The sequence below is a fragment of the Pelophylax lessonae genome (genome assembly GCF_965119305.1).
Source record: "Pelophylax lessonae genome assembly, chromosome: 6".
Taxonomy (NCBI): Eukaryota; Metazoa; Chordata; class Amphibia; order Anura; family Ranidae; genus Pelophylax; species Pelophylax lessonae.
The window spans coordinates 138021414-138044073 of record NC_138773.1 but is presented as its reverse complement, the minus strand read 5'-3'; the positions used below and the strand labels follow the sequence as shown (position 1 = coordinate 138044073).

At 48.5% G+C, this 22660-nt stretch overlaps 1 protein-coding gene across 2 annotated transcripts in view; it reads right to left on the bottom strand.

The window, feature by feature from the left end:
- The window catches only part of GSPT1 (G1 to S phase transition 1), a 673262-nt gene that overhangs the window by 335489 nt on the left and 315113 nt on the right, over positions 1 to 22660 (bottom strand). For both annotated transcript variants that reach the window (XM_082261298.1, XM_082261299.1), the window contains one exon: positions 4891 to 5071. In XM_082261298.1, coding sequence (XP_082117424.1) covers positions 4891 to 5071 — 181 coding nt within the window. The remainder of the gene's footprint in view (positions 1 to 4890; positions 5072 to 22660) is intronic.

Below are 22660 nucleotides of genomic sequence, written 5' to 3'. Positions count from 1 at the left end.
GCACAGAGCGGTTTAGAGCCTTCAAGTCCAGAATTGGACGAACCTTGCCCTCCTTCCTGGGCACGGTGAACAGATTGGAATAAAACCCCCGAAATCTGTCCCGATGAGGCACCGGAACCACCACTCCCTGAGCCCTCAGGTCTCGCACCGCCAGGTGCAGGTCCCATAAACGCTCTGGAGACAGTTGAAGATTTGAGGGAAAAAATCTGCTCTCCGGCCGAGAGAGAAACTCGATCTTGTAACCAGATCGAACGATCTCCTGAACCCACCGGTCCCGCACGCGGGCCAACCAGGGTTGAAGAAAACCGAGCAAGCGTCCCCCCACCCCAAAACTGGGTGAGGGCGCCCCTTCAGGCCGCACTGTTATGGGCAGCGGGTCCAGACTGACCGGACTTCTGTTTACCAGACCAGGATTTCTTTTGAGAGCCCTGTCCCTTGAACGGTTTGCCCTTGAAGTGCGACCGAAAGGCACGAAAGGACCCCTGAGGAGGCCGAAAATTAGCATGTTTCTTCCCAGAAGCCCCCTTAGCCTTGGGGAAATGGGGCAAGAGAGTGCTCCTACCTCCGGTGATCCCCTTAACGCATCCAAGGACTCCCCAAAAAGGCGAGACCCATCATAAGGCAGATTGGCTAAGGTCTTACGCGAAGATTGGTCCACCGACCAACACTTCAACCAAACCAGGCGGCGAGACAACACCGCCACGCTGTGTACACGTGCAGCCAACGGGACTAAGTCCAAGTCCGCATCGCAAAGATACATGACACCCTGGTGGATTTGATCCACCATATCCAGGGTCGCCGGCGAGGCCGAATCGGCCACTAGGACGCGCCTAAGCATCTGTGTCCAACTTGCGACAGCCTGGGCCGCCATAAGAGAGGCAAACAGAGCTTTAAGCATCGAACCCGTAACAGAATAAGTATGACGGGCAAGAGACTCCAGTCTTCTATCCGTGGCATCACGGAACACCGGGGAATCCTCTGCAGGAATCGCAGTGGATTTTTTCAAAACCGCAATTGCGTGATCCACCGGGGGTGGCACACACCACCGTTCATCAGTGGAAGGCGAAAAAGGACAACGCAGCTTGAACCTACTTGGCACAGCAAAAGGTTTGCGTAAATTGCGCCATTGTTCCTTAACAGCGCGCTGAAAATCATCATTGCAGGGAAAAACCTGCGGCGTCCTGCGTTTTCTCTGCGTCCCATAAGCCGCCAAGGCAGCGGGGGGACACACTTCATCCTGCAAACGTAGCGTTTGTTTTATGGAAGCAATCAATTCATCCATGATTGCAAGCTCTTCAGGCGAGCCAGGGTGAGAATTATCAACCCCCTCAACCTCAGCCTCCACCTCGGACCCCACGAGATCCAGGGAGGAGCGGGACCCTGATAAGGAGACCCCCGCCATAACAGCCCCATCACCTTCACCCTCAGAATCAGAGGAAATAGAAACTCTGGGTCTTTTAGTAGATTGAGCAGCCACCAGCATCTGCACCTGAGCAGCAAGGCCAGCCACAATAGTGGCCAAATCCCCCCCTGTGGGGGAAACAGCGGTCCCCTGGCTTTCCACCAAGGTGGCAGGAAATTTGCCCTCCTGAGAATCCATTGCCCCAATATGATATGCCGGAGAATAAAGGGTTAACTGCCCCTTTAACAAGCGCGGCGAGCGCAGCCCACCGCACCACACACAAGCACAATGAGACCCCCACAGGGAACAATTAACTGAACACAGGCAATGGATATAGCAAGAACAGAAGGATAAAACCTGAGGAGACCCTTGCTGCTGCCTCGATCGGTGTACCCAGGAGAAGAGGAAGTGATAAAACCAGGGCGCTCTATTAAAGCCTATGGGAGGCTACAAGAAAATGGCCGCCTGCATGGAGAACATGCGGCCGGAGCGAGTGCAGGCAAAATGGCGCCGTTTGGCACCGAAACCGCCGCTCCTACAGTACAGTTATGCATATAACACCATCCATATAAAAAAACATGGCAGATCGCTGTATCGTGCCCTAACATGCCACAAAACATGCCCCACAGCACACAGCTTCTCACACTGAACAAGGCTGACAGACAGTGTCACACAGCTCCCCCCCCCCTTGCAGCCCGCAGCATGCAGCAGAGTGATAGGGGGACAAACAGTGAGAACAGAGGCAGGTTACACAGTCCCAGACTGACACCCCCCCCCCCCCCCCCGACAGACAGGTCCCCACATAGATACACTTACCTCTCAATGGTGTGGGGGACCCGCACAGGCGAACAAGCCGCTGCACATGAGGCAGGGAGAGTCGCATACAAGACGCACAAAATTGGGGTTAAGAAACCGCACAGCGTCCAGTGAGGTAGCCACCTCACCAATCATCCCTGCACCGAACAGGGATGGGTCGTTCACTGTGCCAGGAGCGTTACCTGGCTGAACGCTCGATGGCAGGCTGGGAAGCCACTGATCCACGACCTGCGACCAGGGGGATCAGCCCGAGACCCAGCCCGCATGATCCTCTTCGTCAGAAGAACTAATGCTGACAAAAAGAACAGCTAAGTAAAGAGAGAGAAAAAAACTCAAACAAAAAATCAAAAAAGAAGAAAGAGGCTGGGGCACAAAGCCCCAGCACAGAGAGAACCAGCTACTCCTGACAAGCTAGACATTGAAACTGAGATATGGTTGCAGGAAGTAGAAGGGTATTGACTGAGGGGACCACCCCTTGAGGGTGGGATATGTTAAAAGCTTTAATGTTAACATATTCTGTTGCCTAGCTACTCCTTCGGAGCAAAGTCTAATACCCCATTGTGACGAATATGAAGAGGCGGCGACTCTCGGAGGACGTAAGAGAAATTAAATTTTTAAACAAAGGTTCTCTTTTAAATAAAAAAGACAAGCTAAGACCGAAGTCCCAGCCAGGAACTAGGTCCTACTCCTAAACTAGGCAGAAAAACTGAATCCTATAGCAGAGAGAGTGGGTGTATGATTGCAGGGACTGCCCCATAGGAGTTTTCCTGCCTAGTGTCTTACTCTTGTTGTGGGCAGCATAACCAAAAGGTCAAGAAGAATATGGAGCTGCGTCAGTCAATGAACGATAGAGAAAACATTTTTGTGTGCCTAGAAAGAAGGGCCACATCTGAGATGAGGCTCTTTCCGCTTCACCAGACTGCGGGAAAAAAGTGCCCTTCCCTCTAGTGACACACTTAATGTAGTCATCCAGGGTAGCCCCCAGACAGGCAAACGCCTTGAATGGGCAAATAAGTCAGACAGGAGGGAGGAAGGAGCCAGGAGTGCCGCTAAGGGACCCGAGAGGAGCCGGATCGGGGCTGCTCAGCACAAGACCTCTACACAGAGCAGGTAATTATAACATGTTCGCTATTTTAAGGGGGGGAGGGGGGTTTGAATTTAGTATCACTTTAAGGAAGGGAGACGACTCCACCGATAACCCAACTGTTGTAGGCAACCTGGAATTAGGAGGAACCACATTGGAAAAACAAAAATGCTTCAGATGTTTGTTGCTTAGACAGCTTATGGGCACCAAAGGGGACAGCTACTGTTTTGGGGGCCCTGAGTGATCTTCACCCATTATTTCTTCGGGGGGGGGGGGGGGGGGTGGGCTTTGTTGGCACAGGATAAAACTGACAGACTCCGATCATGTGTGTCCCTGAGAGATGTTTAAGTTACTGCCCGCCACGGTACAGGATGGGGCTGTGTCACGGCAAAACGAGATTGGAGCTAGCGGTCTGCCCATGTCCGTTGGCCAGACTGGGGTAATTGCCGGATCTAGATCATCCAGCCCGTCGCCAAGCTTGGCTGTTTAATGAAAATCCCTGCAGGAAAAAATAAAGGAAAGGCTATGTAACCACAGGTCCCAGCAGGGAACTAGGTCTACACTCCTGAAACAGTAGGCAGAAATAACTACATGGCCTATACCAGCTAGAATTGCCCATAGGCAGTGCAAAGTTGTTTTTCTGCCTAGTGTCCTACTCCCATAGGGGTCAATATATTCCTATGGTCGAGAATCAGAAGAGTGCACCTGGGTGTTCTGGTAGATCATAAGCCTCATTATGCAATGCCAAAGTCCTTTCTTATAATCTGATTGGTAGGGTTTCCATAGAGATACAAGTTTGCCCCTGTACAAATTAGTAAGACCTTATCTGGAATATGCAGTTCAGTTTTGGGCACCAGTTCACAAAAAAGGATAATGGGGAACTGGATAAAGTGCAGATTAGAGCAACCAAACTGACAAAAGGCATGGAGGAGTTCTGCTATGAGGAAAGATTTGTGTATTGAGAAGGGCCAATAAGGGGGGGGGGGGGGGGGGGTTGATCAACATGTAAAAACTCTTAAGTGGTCCATATAGTGAACTTGATGTTAAGTTATTCACTTTAAGGTCATCGCAGAGGACAAGGGGGCACTCATTTTCACATCTGCAAAAAAAGATTTAATCTCCAAATACGGTTTCTTCACAGTAAGAGCTGTGAAGATGTGGAAGAGACTCCTTCAAGAGTTGGTTCTGGCCAGCTCAGTAGATTGCTTTAAACCTTTCACTGCCAGGTCCGTACAGCATTCAGACCTACAGCACTGCTCCATGCTGAAACGCTCAGTAGATTGCTTTTCTTTCCTAAAGGTGTATATAATTTTTTTACCCTGCTGGAGCAAATTGGATCCCTGCTTTGCTCGGGTCTTAGGCCCTCCTCAGAATCAACTGTGGGTATAGGATTGTATGTTTTTTTTCCCCCTACTTTTACTGGTTCAACTACATAGACTTGCCTATTTTTCCAAATCAGACTAACTATATGGTCAATTCCAATTTTTAAAATGTATAATATAGTTTTTGTGCCCACAATGTATAGTAGAATAGAAACCTAGCTGTAAGGAACATTGAGAAAGTCCGTCAAATAGGATGCAGCTCTTACCAGAACAGCCAAGTCTGCCTGTGAGGCTCCCCCAATCATATTTGGAACAAAGCTTTTATGTCCAGGGGCATCAAGAATAGTGAAGTGTTTCTTCTCCGTCTCAAAGTAGGCACGGCCAACCTCTACAGTTTTACCTTTGTCTCGTTCTTCCTGATTTGTGTCTAAAGCCCATGAAAGGTACCTGGAAGTAGAAAGCAATTATGTTAGATCTGAATTCTAGGCACATTAGAAAAAATGATACTTGATTTCTCACAGATTTTTTTCTCCAGTAGTACATTGAAGGACATTATTATTTCTATGACTGATTGGTATAGCTGCCATGTATAGAAAGTTTGAAACTTAGCAAGGCACAGCAAAGGGTATCGCTCTATTTAGCGGATACACCTCTGCACGCACAGCTTAAAGTGGTTAATTCCAAGTGGATTATTTCTTTAAACATTAAAGTCAGCAGCAAAAAAAAAAAAACACTTTAGCTGCTGATTTGACTGACACTCAACTGTCCAAGGATCCAGGGCCATCCTCACGCAAGCCAGTATTTCTGTAATTTGGACATTCCCACCTTAAATGTACCATTGTTGTTCTCATTCCGCAACCTCTCCAACATAGTGGTGATTTTTCTGGTTGATATTTATGTGCTCTAAAAGGTGGTATTTTGGGTTCAGCGATTGTAGCAAGTATCTTAAAGATCTGAGAGTTACAATGTTTCGGGCTCACCTGTGAGCTGCACAAATGGTCGTCCAAATGGACATTTCTGCTATACTTATTGGCTGTGGCAAGGTTGCTAAAAAAAAAAAAAGACTAAATACCACTAACTGTATTCTGTTTTTTTTTATTCTGCCAAATGTACCTCAGGATCATTGCCTTAAGTGTCCTGAAATATGTTTGTGGTAGGAAAATAGGTAACATTTGGAATTTACACAGACTGTTCGGTAAAAATCGCCATCCTAATATTTATTCGTCCTACCCACGACAATGGTCTTGAGGTTACCTTTTTAATTTCCATATTAATCTCATTTAGCAATGGAATACAATTCCCCTGATATATGTTTTTCAAGGACTGTGTTAATTGCATTTCTAAAGGTTTTAATTCTGTTTTCCTCCATGTAAATGGGAATTCCCTTTGAAGGGGTTAATCTTTAGATTTGATAACTAATATATTAAGAATTTAATTAATAATATCATTACATTTGGTAGTATTATTCTAGGATTTAAGATGTATAACAAGATATCGACTGCACATGCTGCCACTTTATGTTCCTCTTCTCCAATACCCACTCCTCTTATATCTACATTACTTTGAATTGTTGCAAGGCTGCAAGGTTCAGAGGCTGCAGTGATGGTACAAATAGCAGGGGTGAGAGGGCACCCCTGCTTTGTTTCACTAAATATTTAGAAGGGTTGGGATAAGGTCCTGTTGATCTTCACTGCTGCTGTAGGATGTTCTATAATATTTTTATCCCTTGGATCATCATCAGTCATAATCCAATCGCTTCTAATGTAACCATCATAAATCCCCAGTCTACCCTGTCAAATGCATTTTCAGCATTGACACGAATAGAATTGGGGACTTTTCTCCATTAAGTTTATGCAAAAGAAGCAGCGTTCTGACGCTTTCGTCTTGTCCCTTCCCTCCCTGGGATGAACCCAACCTTATCTGCATGTATCCACTCTGGCATCATATGTCTTTCTCAACCTAGTGGCTAGAATCTTAGCATATAGCTTTCTGTTTACATTTAACAATGTTATTGGTCTATAGCTGGAGCACTGGGTCACATCTTTTCCCTCTTTAGGTATAATTGTAATTCCTCAGGGAACTGAGCAGGCCAGGGCACTTTATAATGCAAGCAACTTTTTAATTGTTTGAGAGTAAAAAAAAACGTTATTACACTATATTGGTTACGTTTCTTTATTTGCGGTGGCATGGTGGAGAGGGGAGTTATTTAGAACCCCTGAAAAGTGCAAGAAGAGCCTAAAGGAGGTATTTAAACCAATGGCTATCTGGTACATCAAATGTAGCACTACTGGGGGAACAAGCAATAAGTTGGTGATGGTTTTTAACAACATACCACAATGAAAAACAATTTAATTGATTTAGAAGATTTCATGGGCGACATTTAAAAGGACTTTCATTTACAGTCACTATTTGTATTGATTAAATTGGGCACTTAACACATTCTTAATTGTTTTGTTGCATATGAATCTTGCACTTTATCTTGTTCCACAGCCTATGAACTTTAAACTTTATTTGGTTTACAGAAGAAAAGTCTTGCACTTAAATTTTACTATCTTTTTTACAACTTAGAATTATGCGAGGGGTGCTATGATCCAAACTCTAAGGTTAAAAATTGTATGTAGTCATATCGGGCTTCTATATATCCATCATTCTTCCTCTGCCCATACCCGAGGGCCTACTCAGATGATTAGGGGAACAAAGGAGGAAGATCCAAAACTGAAATCAAGGCATACTCTTTCCCCTCCCTCCAACCCCATCCTCCCACCCATTTCCACCCTCTCTTCTCCCTCAACACAAACCTTATTACATTTTAGGGCTTTTGGCCCATTTCTGACCTCTGAATTAAATGTGGTTTCCCCACCTATTAATTCTTTCACACTGAAGCTCTGTCTACATACCCCGCTGGACCTACCACCCCACACTTCTGGGGTAGAGGTCCAAGAGCTTGCCAGGTACCTAGGAATCCTGTGCTATTTTACAATTCCCTGTTTATCTACTTTTTTTAAAAAAAAAATGCCCTAACTCGACTTCCTGCCTAAGAGGACAGTGGACCGGATCGTTTTCTCTGCTACCGAGTGTTTCGGTAAGTGGAGGAAACGACCAGGAAGCGGCTGGAGGGGGGGCGGGCACCTCTCCCGCTGCCCATAAAGGTGATCCTGCGGCGAATCTGCCGCTGGGACCACCCTTGTTAAAACGGACCGCCCCCGTTTAAAAAATACAGTGGTTATGGTAGCTATCTGCTGATATAGCCCCGGTATTTAACGTCAAAATACCAACGTAAATACACGGTGGGCAGTCCGTAAATGGTTAACCGATATCAGCCGATCAGACAAGCATGATTTTCGTTTAATAGTTGTCCGCATATACAATACAAATATACTACAACACATTACATCATTTCCAATTTTTTATTCTGACGTACGAAAACTTTCATAAATTTAGTAAACTCTTAATTTTTGATATGTGACTAGCATGCAATAAAAAATTGTTGCTCTGTCGTCCGATTTTCTGATCATGTGTACAGGGCAGAATCTTTCAAATGTTTCCAACTCTACGAATATCTGGAGGTTTGCGCCTTCATATTTTAATGGTGGTATTCCTCTCAACTTCTCCCAAGTTTGTGTTTTTTTCTTCATAGTGATAGAATCTTACTATATTATGTCCCTAGGGGCTTCTATTGCTACACTTTGAGAATAGAGTGCACAGGACTAGAAGAGCTGTGTCTGGTTTTGGTCTATTAGTGAGTTATACACATTTTTTATTATGTCTGTTAGGTCTTCCCTGCCTACCTTCTGGTATTCCACGGATCCTCAAATTGTTTCTTCTGTTTAGATTTTCCAGATCTTCAACTTTGCATAACATTTTCCTTTGTTTCATTTGTAGGATGTTCTTTGAGCGCGATTATTACTTGAGCGTGTTTATAAAGTCTTTCTTATGTATTTTCTACTTGTGTTAGTATCTGTCCCAAATCCCTGTGTAACCTCACCATGTCACTCTAAATAGTGTTCTAATTTTGCAAACATGTCTGCAATGTCTAGTTTTGTGGGCAATTGTGAGACCAGTCTTTTTGGCTCCACACTTCTTATATTAGTATCGCTATTCACTTCCAGCTCTTCTCGATTGATGCGAGATGCTTGCCTGCAAAGACAGTTTACCCTGCCCCTCTGTTTTCCTGTCACCCATTTCCCACGGGTCTCCTGTTCTCTCTTGGTGACAGAGTTTCCTGGGCTTCCTTCTTGGGACATATGCTTTTTTAATGTACATGTACTTGCACTTGTTTTAGGTGTTTTTACCCCATTTCCTTTTACAGGACTGCTCTTCCTTTTGGATTCAGCTCTGCTCCTACTTGGGATCTTCACTCTGCCCCTTTATGTTCTATGGTGGTATTTTCCCGTATAGTAACCAGGGATTTTACAAATACTTTTTCGTTACGTTTATTTGGTGTTAAAGTCTTTCAACTTTTAGATCCGATATGCTTTACACCTTATGTTCCGCTTCTTATATTTATCCACACCTTTTTTATATTGCATTGCATTGTGGTTTTTCAAAGGATCTCTTGTACCCCCTTATGCCTCTTTTTTGTATTCCTCCTGCCTCTCCCCTTTCTCAGATGGGACATACCACTCATAAAACAGTTCAATTTGATAAGAGTTAATTGGTCACAGGTACTGTATAACTTCCTGTAGAGCACACATTTGAGTTTGCCACATTGTGCTGGTTGGAAGCTGAAGAGTAGGAAATTTGAGTGGAGGGTGAAAAAAAGTTTTGCATTTTACTGCCGATTGCTGGGGTTGCATTTGAAGTTTCTTTGGGGCCTTTACGTGCAGCTCGTTAAAACACAGCTCATTAAACACCTTTTCTGTCACTTTTTAAATAGCTTTTTTTTTTTTTTTTTTTTTTTACTTCCGTCTGCTAATGAGGAGAGTTGTTAATTGATCACAGGTGCTACAGGCACTATAAAATTTCCTGCAATACTCATTCCGAGCTGGTGCACACTTTGCTTGCTGGAACTTTGACAAAGTAGAATTTGACTAAGTCTTCTGGTCTAGAAGTAACATCTAAAATATTCTGTTAGTAATAATATAACTGGGATAATGTGTGTTAGCAAGGCTGTGTGCAGTGCACAGGGTTCCACATGTATAAAACCATGGAGCAACAGCTTCAGGAAGGATACTGCTGCAACAGATGTGAGGGGGTTGCCCTTCTGAAAGCTTACATTAGAGATCTGGAGGAGCAAATTGCAACAATGGGCAGAACTGACAACCTTCAAAGGGGTCATCTGCTCACTGAGCAGGTAATTAGGGTTGATGAGAAAGGTGGAGAGGTAAGTCAGGATTATCAAGTAGGAAGATGGGTTACTGTAGTCAGAGGAAGTGGTAGGGACTCACAGAAAAGGTAGGCCGGCCCTGGGTTTGAGCAACCTAAAATATTTGCCAAGTTGGATGAAGATGTGGGGGGTGGCAAGCTCAGAGGTGGCAGCCCTAGATGTCACTGCTAACCATAACAGCTGGGAGAGAAGCCCATCTACTAGGGGTGTTGAGGGTAGTGCAGGTAGGCCTAGACCGTTGGTGGTAATAGGGGATTCCATAATCAGACTGATAGAATAATTTGTCTCAAGGATCGCCTCAACTAAATGGTTTGCCGTTTCCCTACTGCAGGGTTCAGCATGTGGTTGACCAGTGTTATGCTGAAAAAAAATATAATTTTTGTAAGAATTTACCGTAAAATTCTTTTCTCTGAGTCCTCTGACAGTCGCCGCGCGATGGCATTAACCTTCACTAATGGGTAATGGCGCCCTCTGCAGGAGCAAGGCTAGGCAGATAATTATCAGGTTAATAAAAAATATACCTCGGCACGCCACTAGGGGGCCATCCCTTAGCCATTATCCTGAACCCAATCTGATATTACCTCAGTTTGTAGCAAGCAGTACCGGAAGGCAACAACCCCCAGAGATAAAAAAAAAAACAGGGGCGGGGGCGGCAACTGTCAGAGGACTCAGAAAAGAATTTTACGGTAAGTTCTTACAAAAATTCTATTTTCCCTTACATCCTCTGACAGTCGCCGCCCGATGGTATTAGCCTTCACTAATGGGATGTCCTAAAGCAGTGCAGGTATGAGGGGTGGGAAAACAACGCAACCAACTCAGAAGGTAACCCAAACAGCCGGGCCCAGTAACAACCTGAGCCCACTGGAAACAAACTGTTGCCTTATGAGTTTAAGTGTAATCTCCTATAGTAATTGTAAATAGATGGAGATATATATATGTACAAGAGATTAAGGTTTGATTTCAAACATATAGTTGATATATGATTGTAGAAGGTTAAGTTGTGTGAAACCAAAAGTCAATAGTAATTTGATTAGCAAGTCCTTTTGAAATGCATGCCTGAGCTACCAGAGAGGGGTCTGCTATTTACACATACTGATATGCAAAGTAGTACAACCCCGTAATTCTGTTCCTTTTTCCCCAGACATCAGGGGTCCAAGGATCGTTATCTCGGCCTCTAGAGATAATAGGCCGTGTCACTCCCCTTGTCATCTCTTCAAAGACTTTCTCTTTAGATATGCGATGAAGGTGGTTGTCTGTTCAGGGATGGACAAATTTGCCCAGCAGCTGACCTAGCATGATTAATCCCCCCCAGAGAGGAGGGCCATCGAGAGGCTGGATTATGCTAAATATAGGGGATGGGGAGATTGTCCAATCCCAAATAAGTTACGCTCAGAGGGAGGAGAAGGGTAAGATTGCTACACCAATCAGAATGGCTCTAAGGCGATATGGATCCTTATGGTGGGAAGGAGAGAAAGCTCTCTTGCATTCAGACTAGGATGAAACTCTCATGGGAATGGTAACTATGGACTATCTACTGCAATTAAAATGTATACATGCTTGTCCTCTTTGTGTCTGTATTGCACTCTTTGTATATGAGTATCATACTCTATATTTGTTCAGTTAAACTATGAATATTTTCCATTTTTGTATATACTATAGATTGTTGTAAACTAATTTAGGCTTCCAGGCTATATACCAATAAAATTAATATTGCTGTTTTGAAGCTTTTATTCATGGTCAAAGAACTCTCATTTAACCCGGATATTGTCTGAGATATCATAAAAAATTGGATTTTTGACTTACCGTAAAATCCTTTTCTCTTAAACTCATTGACAGACGCAGTCCTCTTTGATTAATATCAGTAGGGTTATACTGCCCCCTACAGGAGTAAGACACTAGGCAGGAAAACGTTCTGGCCACACCTTAGGGGCAGTCCCAGAGGGTATATCCTCTCTCTCCCTGCTACAGGATGTCAGTTATGTCACAAAGCAGTGTCAGAGAATTTAACCCAACTCAAAAATAGAGGGGCGGGTACTGCGTCTGTCAATGAGCTTAAGAGAAAAGGATTTTACGGTAAGTCAAAAATCCAATTTTCTCTGTCGCTCATTGACAGACGCAGTCCTCTTTGATTAATATCAGTAGGGACGTCCTGAAGCAGTGCCACAAATGAGGGGTGGGATAACGGAAATCAAAATCCAATCCAGAAGGCCCAATCGGTGCCAACCAGAAGTCTTAAAGGCTCATCGGACAAAGGGATGAGACTCAACTGAAAACCCAACAGAAAAAAAACCCTCGAGGTAGACCAACGGTCCCCTCAAACAGCGGCCTGCAGAACCTTGCAGCCAAAAGAGGCATACGCCGATGCCAGCCCATCAACTTTATAAAATTTTGTAAAGGTATGAACCGACGACCAGGTAGCCGCCTTGCAAACCTCAACCACTGACGCCTGATGGCGGAAGGCCCCGGAAGCACTAAGCGCCCGAGTGGAGTGGGCCTTAACAGGGAACGGAGGAACCCGACCCTTAATAGAATAAGTCTGTACCACCGTCTGTCTAAACCATCTAGAGATAGTCACGGCAGACGCAGGCAAACCCTTTCTAGGGCCATCCATGATCACAAAAAGTGAATCCGTCTGACGGAAAGATTCCGTAGTAGTCAAGTACACCCTGATCGCCCGAACCACATCCAAGGAGTGTAACGCAAACTCCGAGGATGACTGGGCTTAGGACACAGGGAAGGTAGCACAATATCCTCATTTAGATGAAAATCTGAAACCACCTTATCAAGGAAGGATGGATTCGGACGAAGAACCACCTTATCCCTATGAACCACCAGATATGGGGAACGACAGGACAATGCGGCCAGTTCTGACACCCTGCGTGCAGAAGTGATAGCCACCAAAAAGGCCACCTTCTGGGATAAAGCAAGCAAGGGAATCTCCCTAATATTTTCAAAGGGAGGTTTCTGAAGAACCGACAACACCAAATTAAGATCACAGGGCGGCAAGGGCACGCGCACCGGCGGAGCCAGGTGCCGCACCCCCTGGAAAAAATTCTGCACCAAGGAATGAGTAGCCAGAGGCTTCTGAAAGAAGATTGCTAACGCTGAAACCTGACCCTTGATAGTGCTCAAGGACAGTTTCTGCTCAACCCCCTGTTGCAGAAAAGCCAATATTCGGGCCACCGAGTAAGAACGTGGAGGTAACCCAAAAAAGGATTCACACCACGCGATATAAGACTTCCATGTGCGATGATAGACTTTTCTGGAAGTTGCTTTCCTCGCTTTAATTAGAGTAGGAATAACTGAAGCTGACAACCCCTTGTCCTTCAGCACCTGGGTCTCAATAGCCAGGCCGTTAAAGCCAGCGATCGTAAAGCAGGATGGAAGATCAGTCCCTGAGACCGCAGATCCTCCCTGAGAGGAAGTCGCCAAGGAACGTCCGAGACCAGCCTGACCAAGTCGGCGTACCAGGCCCGACGGGGCCAGTCCGGAGCTACCAGGATAACTGGAATTCCCTCCACCTCTATCCTGCGAAGAAGTTTCGGCAGCAACTTGAGAGGAGGGAAGGCATACAGTAGCTGATACTGCCCCCACGGGGCGACCAGCGCGTCTGCGGCGTCCGCTAGAGGATCTCGGGAGCGGGCTACAAACCTCCACACCTTCTTGTTGAACCGAGATGCCAACAGATCCACATCCGGGGTGCCCCAACGAAGGCACAACTGGTGAAATACCTCTGGATGAAGAGACCATTCCCCTTGATCCAGAATCTGACGGCTGAGAAAATCTGCCTGCCAATTTTCCACCCCCGGAATGAATACCGCAGAGAGAGCTGGAACAAATCGTTCCGCCCAACGAAGGATGCCGGCCACTTCTACGGCCGCCAGGACACTCTTGGTGCCCCCCTGGTGATTGACGTAAGCCACTGCCGTGGCATTGTCCGACTGAATCCGCACCGGGCTGCCCCGGAGCTGCTCGGTCCAGTGAATCAGACAAAGTCTGATCGCTCTCAGTTCCAATACATTTATCGGTAACCTGGATTCTTCCAGGGACCAGAGCCCCTGGGCAGATCGTCTGCCGAGAACCCCACCCCACCCGGATAGACTGGCATCCGTGGTGACAATCGTCCAATAGATTGGAAGAAATGACTTCCCCTGACTGACCATTGGTGACCGAAGCCACCAAACCAGAGATTCCCTGGTCCGTTCGCTCAGCCGGATCAGATTGTCTAGGGAATCGGGATTCCGGTTCCATTTGAGAAGAATCTCCTTTTGAAGAATCCGGGTATGAGACTGGGCAAAACGGTACTGCCTCGAAGGAGGCCACTATCAGTCCCAGAACCCTCATGCAAGTCCGCAGGGAAGGCCAGTTGACGGTCAATAATAACTGAGTCGTCGACTGAATCTTCCGGAGTTTCTTCGCCGGGAGAAACACTTTTGCCAAGGATGTATCCAAAGTTAGGCCCAGATAGTTCAGTCTCCTGGTGGGGACCAGGGATGATTTCTGCCGGTTCACTAGCCACCCGAACTCTTCCAAAGAGATCATAGTGATCTCCAAGTTTAGCAACAGAGCCTGCGGAGACTCCGCACGAAGAAGAAGGTCTTCTAGGTAGCCTAGAACCGAAATGCCCCACTGTCACAACAGCGCCAAAACTGGGGCCAAAACCTTTGTAAAGACCCGGGGAGCAGAGGCGAGACCAAAGGGTAACGCCGCAAACTGATAATGGTTCTCTCCCACGGAAAAGCGAAGGAAACGCTGATGTCCTGCGTAAATGGGAATGTAAAGATAGGCATCCTTGATGTCTATGGACGCCAGAAAATCCCCCTGATGCAGGAAGGCCACTACTGTGCGAATGGACTCCATCTTGAATTTTTGCACCCGGACAAAATGATCGAGTGCTCTCAAGTACAGAATTGGACGCACCTTGCCCTCTTTTCTGGGTATAGTGAATAGGTTCAATAGAACCCCTGAAAATGTTCTGTCCAAGGAACGGGGACCACCACTCCTTGTTGCATCAAATCCCTCACTGCCCCCCGCAAAGCTTCTAAGCAATCCGGGGATAGTCGGATATTGGAAGGGAAGAACCGCACCGGTGGAAGTGATCGAAACTCGATCTTGTACCCCGACCATATGACCTCTTGAACCCATTTGTCTGGAATCCTGGAGAGCCATGGGTCCGGAAACCGGTGAAGACGTCCCCCCACCCTACCTATGGGTGGGGGCGCACCTTCAGGCTGTAGTGGTCTTATCTTCAGGTCTGGCAAAGCCGGACCTTTGTTTACCCGACCAGCGCCCTTTGAACCCCCCCTGGGGGGGCTTTGGAGGACTTCGCCTTATCGCCCGCCCCAGAGGAGCAAAAAAACTTATGAGCGGAAAAGGAAGGTCCCCGTCTGCGACTAGGTCCTTTCCCCTTAGTAGTCTGTGGTAAAAAGGTGCTCTTGCCACCAGTGATACCCTTGATGATCTCATCCAAGGTGGCACCAAACAGGCGAGGTTAGCCAAAGCTTTTTTGGAAGCTTGATCCGCCGACCAGCATTTTAACCATAGCATACGCCTAAGGACCACCGCCGAGATCAATACGCGCCCCATTAATGGAGCAGCGTCCAGGGCGGCGTTACAGACAAACTTTAGCGCTTGTACCATCTGCTCCAGCAAGTCTGATACTGCCGGGGGAAGACTTCTCCCCTCCAGATCTCGGCGTAACAACTTGGTCCACTCTGTCAATGTTTGTGCAACCAGAGCAATGGTGAACACTGGCCTAAAGGCTGACCCTATCAGGGAAAATATAGAGCGGTATATAGATTCCGCCTTACGGTCCACCGGATCCCGAAAAGACGGAGCGTCCTCCAACGGGATAACAGTAGCTTTATTTAGCCTGGAAATAGGCGAATCTACCGACGGTGGTACCGTCCATTTATTAAGGAGGGATTCTTCAAACGGATAGCGTCTAGCAATCCGTTTGGAAATACCAGGGGTTCGTTTTGGACGGACCCATTCTTCCTTAATTATATCTTGAAAACATTTGGGCAAAGGAAACACCTTTGCCATCTTAGTAGGCTTGCGAGTACCAAAAGCAATTTCAGTATCAACTGCCTCCGTAGGTGTAACCTCAAGTCTTAAAGTTTCCCGCACAGACACAATCAGTGCATCAACCAGCGCTTCATCTTGTGCTATAGCGGAGGCAGAAATGTCTTCCTCGCTGAGTAGATGGGATATGAGACACTAGCCCCAGAAGAGGGACCTGCAGCCGCCGCGACAGGCTCAGAATCTGTATCTGAAGTGTCAGACGATATAGGGGTAGGCGGGGGTCGCTTTTTCGCCCCCCCCGTCCCTGACAGGCCACCTCCACCCGGGATACAAAAGACTCCAAAACCGCTGACAATGCATCAATAGTAAGTGGAGAACTGGAGGGTCCTGCGGCCACCTCGAGGGGATCAGGTGGGGATACATGTGTGGCAGGGTCCATGACAAATCCAGGAACACCTGCCAGCAAAGGATTGCAAAAGAAAAAACTTTTTTTTTTTGTATGTAATCCCCCAGCGCAACAGCGCCCCTCAGTGCCACCTGCTTCGGACCCCCACAGAGAGAGAGAGAGACCCCAAGGGCTCACCACCTGATGCACAGAAGCTTCTACCGAACTGCTCTCAGCGCTGTCCTTACAGAACAGGAAGTCTTATGGATCGATTTACCCGGGTAAAAGGAGGCGGCTCCGCCCCTTTACACGTCTTCCGGCACTCCCACCGCTGCTCCTCGAGGCACGTGCGATAGGTAGGTGCCTGATAGTATCACCCCTCTGCACGACTGTTTCAACAGTAACGCCAGCGGCGCCCTGTCTCCATCCTTGATCGACATCAGTCATGGATTCCTTAGTCCTTTTACAATGCAGGCTTTCCTTGCAGCGACAGACTCATATAGATTGTCAGCTCCCAAACCAAGCCTCCTGGAGTGGTATACCTTACTCACCAACTCACACTAGCAAGGGGGAGATATGTGAAGTGTGTCATAGGATAGAGGGGAACCCGAGATCATGAGGGTCCGACCATCAACAGAGGGGCCCGCATCTATTCCCAAAACCCGACAGGGGGAGAGGGGGAACATTCTACTCACCATACCGGAACAGGCGGGCACCCACTCCTAACAGAACCCCTCTCCACAGAGGTGGGGGGGCTGTCGACCAATACGGACGCCGCGACTCAGTTTCCGACTGGTCGTAGGCGACCTGGCGAGACGTTTAACTCGCGGGGCCAGTCCCCGTCCAGTGGGACTATGTCGCGGCCGACCCAGCGCGGAGCTAGGGCCTGCACGCGTTCGTAGGCCGGCTGGGGTGACCACTGGATCTCAACATCCAGCCGTCGCCCAGCTCCAGCATAATTGCTTGAAGATCTTACAGAACAAAAACCGGAGAGAAAAAGCTAACTAAAAAAGATTTATCTAAAAAAAGCTTGCCAGGACCAGAGATCCCAGCAAGGAACTTAGGTCCTTACTCCTGACTAGGCAGAAAAAAAAAACTGACATCCTGTAGCAGGGAGAGAGAGGATATACCCTCTGGGACTGCCCCTAAGGTGTGGCCTGAACGTTTTCCTGCCTAGTGTCCTACTCTTGTAGGGGGCAGTATAACCCTACTGATAATCAAAGAGGACTGCGTCTGTCAATGAGCGACAGAGAAATCATAGTATTACGGGTAACACAAACCCAGAAAAAAAAAAAAAAAAAAAAAAACACCCTAAGAAGGATGGACAGTAAAAATGTCCCCCTGAAAACAACCGCCAAACTCAAAACTGTGCGGCCAAAAGAAGCATCCGAAAATGCCAAAAAACATTTAGTTTGAAAAATCTTTGTGAAAGTGTGCTCGGACAACCTAATCGCCGTCTTGCACACCTGAGCCACAGAAGCCTGATGGCGAAAAGCCCAAGAGGCACTAACGGCTCAAGTATAACAGGCATTTTTACCAGAAAAGGAGAAATCCTACCCTTAATGGAATAGGCCTGAACAATCGTCTGTCTGATCCACTTAGAAAAGGTCGCAGCGGAGGCGGCCGATCCCTTCTAAGGTCTCTCAGGAAGAACAAATAGAGAATCAAGACTGGTCGAACAGACTTCATGGTGGACAGGTAAATCTTGACCGTCTGGGCCACATCCAGGGAATGAAAGGCAAACCCCTTAGGATGCTTGGGCTGCGCACACAGCGAATGCAACACGATAGCTTCATTGAGGTGGAACGAAGAAACCACCTTGGGGAGAAAAAAGACTGGTTCGGTCGCAGAACCACCTCATCTCTATGAAATACCAGAGAAGGAGAGCGGCAGGACAAGCCCGCCAACTCATACATTCTGCGAGCCGACATGATGGCCACCAAAAAGGCAACTTTTTGGGACAACACAGACAGAGGAATCTCTCTGATGTTGTTTAATGGAGGTTGTAGTAACACAGACAAAACCAAATTCAGATCCCAGAGAGGTAAGGGATCTCTCCTCGGGAGAGCCAAAAGCCGCACCCCTTGAATGAAGGTGCGGACCAAGGAATGCGACGCCAAAGGTCGTCAAAAAAAAGGATGGCCAAGGCCGACAACTGACCCTTGACCGTAGTCAGCACCAGATGCTGATCCACGCCCTTCTGCAGGAAGGCCAAGACCTTTGGCACCGTGAAGGAGCGAGGATAAAAACCATGCGCTTCGCACCAAGCGATATACGCTTTCCAGGTGCGGTGATAAAACTTCCTAGAAGTCGCTTTTTGAGCCTCTAACAAGGTAGGGATGACCGCCTGTGGAAGACCTCTATCCCTCAAGACCCGGCTTTTAACAGTCATGCCGTTAAAGTCAGAGACTGTAAAGCAGGATGGAAGATCGGTCCTCGAGACAGAAGTCGAGGCCAGTCCGGGGCCACGAGAATGACTAACATCTGTTCCGACGCCAACCTGCGAAGCTACCTGGACAACAGTGGAATCGGAGTAAAAGGCATACATCCCCCGAGAGTGATGCCAAAGCACCAACAACGCGTCCGCCAGAGGATCACAAGTTCGGGCCACGAAGCTATCCCCCTAACTGTTGAGACGGGACGCAAACAGATCCACATCCGGGGTCCCCCACCGGGTGCACAGGAGGCGAAATACCGTCGGATGCAGGGACCATTCCCCTTGGTCCAAAGTCTGGCGACTCAGATAAGCCGCCTGCCAGTTGTGCACACCCAGAATGTGAACAGCCGAGATTGCCGTACATGCGATTCGGCCCATGATAGAATCTCGGCCACTTCCTTGGCCACCCGGGCACTCCTGGTGCCCCCTTGGTAATTGATATAAGCCACAGCCGTGGCATTGTCCGTCTGTACCCGGACCGGACACCCCTGAAGTAGAGATGACCACCGGAACAGACAAAGTATGATCGCTTGGAGCTCCAAGACGGTCATCGGCAGAGAAGTCTTCCCCGCCGACCAAGTCCCCTGGGCACAAAGTGCGCCCAGATCTCAGCCCCAGCCCAACAGGCTGGCAACCGTGGTGAGAATCGACCGTAACAGAGGCCGTAGTTCTGGCCCTGCGCCTAAGGACGGTGACCGGAGCCACCACAAGAGAGCAGACCGTACCGGGCGACTTAATGACATCCGCCTCTCCAAGGACTGAGGCGCCCTGTTCCACCTGTTCAGGATCTCAGCTTGCAGAGTCCTGGGGTGAAATTGAACAAATGGAACTGTTTTGAAGGCTGAAACCATCAGGCCGAGAACCCGCATGCAGGTCCGCAAGGAGGAGAGATGGTTGTCCCTGAGAGACCTGATCTCATCCCACAGAGTCCCAAGTTTGTCCTCCAGAAGGAAGACCCGAGCTTGAGCAGAGTCCAGGACCATCCCTACGTACAGAAGACGAGTTGAGGGAGTCCGAGCCGACTTCTGAAAATTGATGGTCCACCCGAACTCCTGGAGTGTCTGAACCAACACGGCCATAGCGCTCGCCAAGGTCACACATGAGCTCGACCTTACAAAAGGTCGTCCAGGCAACCGATGATTGCAATGCCCTGTAAACGTAGCAAGGCTAGAACCGGAGCCAATACCTGGGTGAAAAACCTGGGAACAAAAGGAAGACCGAAAGGTAACGCCACGAACTGGAAGTGCTCCCCAGCCACCGTGAAGCGGAGAAATCCCTGATGACCCTCAAAAATAGGGATGTGTAGATACGCATCCTGCAATTTGATGGACGCCAGGAAGACCCCGGGCCTCAACGATGCCACCACCGACCGGATGGAGCCACCACCGACCGGATGGAGTCCATCCTGAACTTGTGTACCCGCACAAAGCGGTTCAGAGACATCAAATCCAGAACCGGATGCACAGTGCCTCTTTTCTGGGCACCATGAACAGGTTGAAGAAAAACCCGCGAAACTTATCCCTTGGAGGAATGGGTACAAAGACTCCTTTGGCAAGCATATTGTGCACTGCCCCCATAAGATCCTCGAGACAATCAGGGAACAGCTGGAGAATGGACAGAAATAACCTGTCTGTGGGGCGAGGTCAAACACGATCTTGTGCCCTGAGCGAATCCGATCGTGAACCCACCTGTCCTGAATGCCGGACAACCAGGGCTCCTGAAAGCAACTGAGACCTCCCCCTACCCCAACAACGGGTGAGGTCGTCTCTTCAGGAAGAGGTAGACTGGGCCGCCGAGCAAGACTGACCGGCTTTTGGCTTACCGGTCCACGGCTTTTTGTGGCCACCGGGAGGTCGGAAGGGTCTACCCTTCTCCTGCGTCCCAAGGCACGAAAGGAATTACGTTGAGTCTTGGAGGGCCCCCGCCGCGTGCGGGGGGCATACCCTTCGAGACCTGGGGCAACAGAGTACTCTTACCTACCAGTTAGCCCCTAATCTAGAGTTTTCCCAAAAAGACCACCCCCCACATAGGGGACCTCAGAAACTGTCTTTTTGGACGCGTGGTCAGCCGACCAGCTCTTCAACTAGGTAATGCGGCGGAGCGCGACCCCTACAGCGGACAACCGGGCGACCAACAGGGCCTCGTCCAGGGCTGCGTCGCACAAGGACATCCCAGTCTGAGTGCAATCCACCATGGCAAGGGCAGGCAGAAAGGTTGACTCGCCACCAGAGTTCTGCGAAGCACCTTGGATCATGCCGCAAGAGCCTGATAGGCCATCACCGAGGCAAAAAACAGGGTTTAACAAGGAAACCTCCACCAGAGAAATGTGGCAGGCGAGTGCTTTCACACGCCCATCTGCCGGATGCCTGAATACCTCAATCCTCTACTGGCATCAAAGTGGACTTATACAGCCTAGACACAGCGTGATCCACATTTTGGGGACATTTGTCCCCCGACCTCAAAATTGGAAACGCTTAGGCACCACCAACGTGCCTATGCACCGCCACTGATCATTCACCCTCCCATGAAATTCCACAGGGCAGGGAAAAAGCCTGACCTGACTTCTGTGCCCTTCGGAACCCCAAAAGCGGACCCCCACCAGGCCTGCAGGGGATTTGCTGGCCTGGTAGTCCATTTTCGCCATAAAAATTAAAAGGGACGCTGGCCCTTTAAATCGGCGGTTCCCCCAGCCTGTCAGCACATTTTACGCAGATGTGTGAAGGAAGAAGTGACCTCATACCGCTAGAGGCACAGCCCTAGAGCACAGACAAAAGGTGCCAATTGAAACTCAATATAAAATGTTACAGGGAAAATGGCCTCTTGCCCTTACTAGGCATTTGCCCACATTGAAGATGGCGCCCGATAGGGAGCATGTGCAGGATCCTACAAAGGGCTGCTGTCCTCACACAGAGCCTAGCAATCTGCCCACCATAAACATAGCGGCCACTCCAAACGGTGTACAACCACATTCAGGCTATCATCGGGGACATCGGGGACACCGGGGAGACCCCCCCCCCCCCCCCCGAGTTATGGAGCACCGCCCCAAGTACTACAAGTACCCCATACAGCACCCTCAGTGGGAGCAGGGAGGGAGAAAACCAACAACCCGGCCAGAAGGGGGATCCTACAGAGACCACCAGCCCTGCTATCTCCCAAAAGTCCCCAGGGACAAGGGGGTATCAGTACTCACCAGTCCAGGAAGCAGGCATCGCTCAGATAGGGGAGACCTCCCACCCTCATTGGGGTGCCTTCAGCCGAGGAGGGATGCTGGCAACACGCGGGCGATCCAGGTTGAGACAACCTCAGCGAAGGCGCAGCTCCGCAGGCTTATCCCCATTCCGAGGGGCACCGTCGTTGCGAGGCCTGGGCGTACCAGTAACCTGCGACTAGGGATGCACCGATCCAACTTTTTTGGAGCCGATACCGATATCTGGCGTTGTGAAAATCGCAGATACCGATACGGAACCGATCCGGAGCTACACACAAAGCAAGCGGCTGCAGTATAGAGCAAAGCCGCTGCTTCATGTGTGTGGCTCCTCCATTCACAGGCGGAGTGCATCTGATATCACTCCGCCTGTGAGCTGGACCTATACAGGAAGTAGCGTCTCTCATCCCAAAATATTACTGCACCTAGTAAGGGATGGCAGATGCCGTTCCGCAGCAAAAACTGGATCGGCCCGTGGGACGGCTAAATTTTACCGATCTCCGATCCGAATATCAGATCGGTGCATCCCTACCTGCGACGCTCTTTGGCCGGCTGGGATTCCATAAGGATCTGTATTACCCAGTCCGAGGCCCAGTTCTGCAGTTATTTGTAGTCTTTCAGGAAAGGAATCCCTGAATAACTAGTGATAGCGAGAGAAA